Source organism: Rhea pennata, chromosome 11 (assembly GCF_028389875.1).
Source record: "Rhea pennata isolate bPtePen1 chromosome 11, bPtePen1.pri, whole genome shotgun sequence".
NCBI lineage: Eukaryota > Metazoa > Chordata > Aves > Rheiformes > Rheidae > Rhea > Rhea pennata.
In genome coordinates, this window is record NC_084673.1 from 4,505,012 (window position 1) to 4,509,440 (window position 4,429).

The window sequence follows — 4,429 nt, forward strand, 5'->3', positions numbered from 1 at the left end:
TGCTGTGTGGAGCTCAGATTCGGGATAACTGCAAATGTTCAGAGCTTCTGGAGGTTTATTTTGCACCAGCGGTTGCTCTGCAAGAGTTGCATGGGCAAGGCAGCAGCTCCATCCTGGAGGAGGAGGAGGAGAAAGCTGGAGCCTGCAGGGGAGGCAGGTTGCAGCTAGGGCAGCAGATGGGAAAGCTCAGCTGTATGCAAACGGGCTGTTGGCCGAGCGCACGGGCTTGCCGTGCTTTAACCATGTGCTACCCCGGTGCAGCCCCTGAGCTGAGAGTCCCCTGTGCCACGTCGGCCTCCTCTTCGGCACAGGGTGCGTGCGTGGCTCAGCCCGCGCTGGGACAGGGGCTCTCCCTTGCTGCCGGCTGGGAGACGGGATCAGCCCTGCTGACACTGGCGGTTTTGGTGCGAGTGCTGCAAAGTTCCTCCGCTTTCCCTCTCTCCGTGCTCACGTTACAGTCAGTCTCGCTGTAACAACCTCTTCCACTCTCAAACATCTGAGCAAACACCGGGACTCCCTAAAGTTCATGGAAATCCCCCCCGCCTACCGAGATCCTTGTGTTGTGCATTTCTCTGCATGTGTGCATAGAAACTCATAGTGATACTTGTCTGAATTTCCGTTTTCTTTCCTTTTTTCTTCCTTTTTTTTTTGTTGTCTTGTTCCTCTCTCCTGATTTACTGCCTGTGCTCACGTGGCCTGGGAAAGGGGGGCTCTCAAACTGCTTTGCTTCCAAAAGGAAAAGACGCTGGCAGGCATTCATATTTCAGCCCTCAAGTTATGTAGGTTAAAGTCTTCCAGTGGGAAAATGGAGCGCGTAAGAGAGCTGGTGGTGATGCTCGCTAGAAGGAAAGCAGAAAAAAGGAGCGCATAATTCCAGCCAGATGAAGGTAAGGTTTTAAAGGTATGTTTTCTATCTGCTGTTAGAGCATAATTTGATTTGCTTTGTGATAAAATCACTCATCGTGTCTTAGAGCAGGAATGGCTGTCTCTTAGAAGCAGATTTGAAGCTACCGCGTTGTTCCTGTGCAAAGGGGGGAGCATGTCCTCAACAATATAGCGACAATTAAATATCATATCGTCCCTCTACTGAGAATAAGTCAAACGCATAAGGCTTTGCAACTGTTTCAGAGATTTCAGCATCTGTGGTTAAAGTGAAGGGTTCAAGGCATGAGAGTTAAGGGAGAAAGGGGGCTCCAGACGCTCCCTTGAATCCCTTCTCCTCTCCCCAAGTAACACTCTTGCTCTGGTCTGAGATCTGTCCGATTATGGCATGGGGGCTTGTGATCCACTATGTGGGGCTTTAAATACAAGCAGAAATGCGCGTTAATAGTCTCCTCTAAAATTTTCATTGTGTTGAGCCAATATAATTAATATTCAATTTTGTCAGACTATGCAAAGCTCCATGGTGCATATTTTGCAGTGAGCGAACGATAAGAGATTGTACACTAAACTGTTAATATAGAAAAATACTTCTGAAATGATCAGTTGCCCTCTGTAAAATGAGGGAGCATTACTCAACTTTGTCTTTACTTGGTCAAAATCTCTGTTGCTTTAGAGCCCCCTGAGAATTCTTAAATGCCTGACTGCTTCCATAAGGACTTAATTAAAAAGGAATTGTCTTTCTATTGAGTACATTAGAATATTTGGATATGCTGGTTTTTTTATTGGCTATAAAGTCTTGAAGTTTGAAAAAAGCTCGGCTCAGAGTGCAGACTCGAGAGACCTGAAACAAAGTCTGTCCGAGGAGCCTTTTATTTGTGCCATTCCCATACTGAAGCCCAGTCCTGATCTTTCTAAATGGATGACAAATACTACTGTTAAATCCAGCACCTGCAAGGACTAGGTACTTGAGCATTTGTTGCTAATATCCACATTGGAAAAAAAAATTAGTTTACTCTTCTGATTAAAAGCCATTAAGGGGGCAGGAGGTGCAGGTGTGCTTTGAGAAGGAATCTGTCAGTGTGTGATATTCTGCAAAGGCCCTTCAGTGTGTCTGTGTCCAGCCCCAGAAATTAAAGAAACCATGGCTTGCTGTCCTAATAGCCGTATTAAAAGGCTGTATTGGTCCCTGTGAAGTGCCAGGAGATCTGTGGGTGTGAAGTGCTTGATCCCTGCTGGCAAGTGCTGCTGTTTTGCTTTATTTTAACTACACAGAGTGCTGGAAATAGGATGAGAAAGCTGAGGAAAAGGATCGCGAGGAGCCTAGGTGTTGCTTTGGTCTCAGAAGTCCCTTGAAGAATCTGCGCTTCCTGAATCAATAATCTTTCTGCTCTGCTGTCTGCAGAAATCACTGTCTAATCGCAGACAAAACCCAGCCGTTTGCTTCTCTACCAGGCTGATTAAAACGTGCTGTGACCTTCCTAATGCTAGTTGTGTCCTGTTAGTAGGATGGAGGAAAGTAGTCCTGCATGGCTGTCTGGTATTTCAGCTCTCAGCTTACTGACATCATTTTAAATGATTTTATTTTATTGTACCTGTGTGATTCCAGATCTAAGACGTCTGCAGAGTGCGTGTCTAATGTGTGGTTTATGATCTGCAGGTGAGCGATGCAATGGAAGAGCGGTGCTAGCACATGAATTTTCAGCAGAATATTTCTTTCCACCAGTGTCAACATGCAGAGCAACTACTCCCTGGCCATCACCACCGGGGAAACTCTCCAGGCCCTCTACACGGCGCTGACCAACACGTCGGCTGCCCTGCGCGGGCCGCCTCCCTGCCCTCTTACCTCTTCTGACTACCAATTTTCACTAATTCCAGTACTCTTCTCCATAGTTTTCATACTGGGGTTGGTTGGCAACAGTGTGGTGGTGGCCGTACTCTGCCGTCAAAGCGGCCCCAAAACAGTTGCCAATATCTACATTTTCAACCTGGCCATGGCGGATTTGCTGTGCCTTGTCACCCTCCCCTTCTGGGCTACATATTACGCACACGGATACAACTGGCTTTTTGGATCTCTCATGTGCAAAATCTCCAGCTCGGTCCTTTGCCTGAACATGTTTGCAAGTATATTTTTCATCACCTGCATGAGTTTGGACCGGTACCATGCTATTGTCCATCCTATTCGCTCTCAAAGGAGAACACTGCAGCAGGCATACGTTATAGCACTGGTTGTGTGGAGCCTGGCCTGTTTCTCCTCCCTCCCGACTTTTTATTTCCGTGACACGCACTACATTAAAAGCTTGGGGGTAAATGCTTGTATTATGGCCTTTCCTCATGAGAATTATGCAAAATGGTCTGTGGGAACAGCCTTCCTGAAAAATACAGTTGGTTTCTTCATCCCCTTGATAGTGATCACCACGTGCTACATCTGGATCAGGAGGCACTTGCTAAAAGCACAGGAGTTTGGGAAAAACAAGCAGAAAAGGGACAAAGTCTTAAAACTAGTGGCTGCTGTTGTTGTGGCCTTCTTGATTTGCTGGCTCCCATTCCACATTTTAACATTTTTGGATGCGCTGGCTCATATGGACATCATTAATGACTGTGCTGTGACAAGCATCATCGACACGGCACTGCCCTTTGGCATCTGCCTGGCATTTGCTAACAGCTGCGTCAACCCTTTGCTGTACTGCTTTATTGGGAACCAATTCCAGGAGAAGCTCCATCACTTGTTCAAACGCCAGGTTTATCAGTTCAACAGCCATCGAGAGAGCTCCTCTTTGCGAAAAGGGAGCTGCTTCAGAGATGCTGAGGCTTTAGGGGGTGCTGGAGAGAGTCCTGGGCCCATGTAGTAGGTGCCTGGCACAGCACAGGGCTGCACCGGAGCAGTGGGCTGCCCTGCAGTGACGATGCTCTTCTCTCCTCTTCGCTTTGCATCTGCTCACCTGCCAGTTGTTTGGAGGAGAACTTGTTTTCATCATACATGGGGATTTTCTCTTCCTTTCCACAATGAGCAGCAAAGTTTTGCATAGAGGGAAGTTTCTGGCAAATAAATATATCAATGGCATTTTAAATATCAGCTTGTGTGTGGCTGAGATTGTGTGGGTGTTTAATGTAGCACGGAATGACAAAGTATAGCGAGGGAGCATTGCACCAAAGCTACCAGGACCCGAGTGCTGAGTATTGCATCCTAACTAAGCTGATTTTCTCAAAGACATGCACACTACAAAACATGTAACTAAAGCAGAGCACCTATCTGCACTGCTTTACCTATCTGCAAGAAAATATTTTTGACTTCTATTTTATATATATTTTTTTATTTAAACATATATATATACACACACATTTTTGAATGAATGGGTATATAACTAGAGATAGCCTACATTAAATGCATCAGACCTTTGTTCTGTTTCCTGGCCTGGGAAGATCGAGACATGGATATACAAACTGTTGGAGGCAGGAGAGTACTGTTTGGGCAAAGTACTACTATGTGCTTTCTGTGATTTTATACCTTTCTCTGAGCAGGTAGCAACTTCCTGGTCTAGATGGTCCT

The 4,429-nt window shown here is 46.1% G+C and overlaps 1 protein-coding gene across 1 annotated transcript; it reads left to right on the forward strand.

The window, feature by feature from the left end:
* The first annotated feature begins 705 nt into the window (after positions 1 to 705).
* AGTR2 (angiotensin II receptor type 2) lies at positions 706 to 3,936 on the forward strand. The gene is made up of 2 exons (XM_062584700.1): positions 706 to 887; positions 2,540 to 3,936. The coding sequence occupies exon 2, from the start codon at positions 2,613 to 2,615 to the stop codon at positions 3,726 to 3,728; it is 1,116 nt and encodes a 371-aa protein (XP_062440684.1). The 5' UTR covers positions 706 to 887; positions 2,540 to 2,612; the 3' UTR covers positions 3,729 to 3,936.
* The last annotated feature ends 493 nt before the right edge of the window (positions 3,937 to 4,429 follow it).

Bases quoted from the DNA above. Each gene is read 5' to 3' on its own strand.
- AGTR2 (XM_062584700.1), top strand. From the start codon at position 2,613: ATGCAGAGCAACTACTCCCTGGCCATCACCACCGGGGAAACTCTCCAG.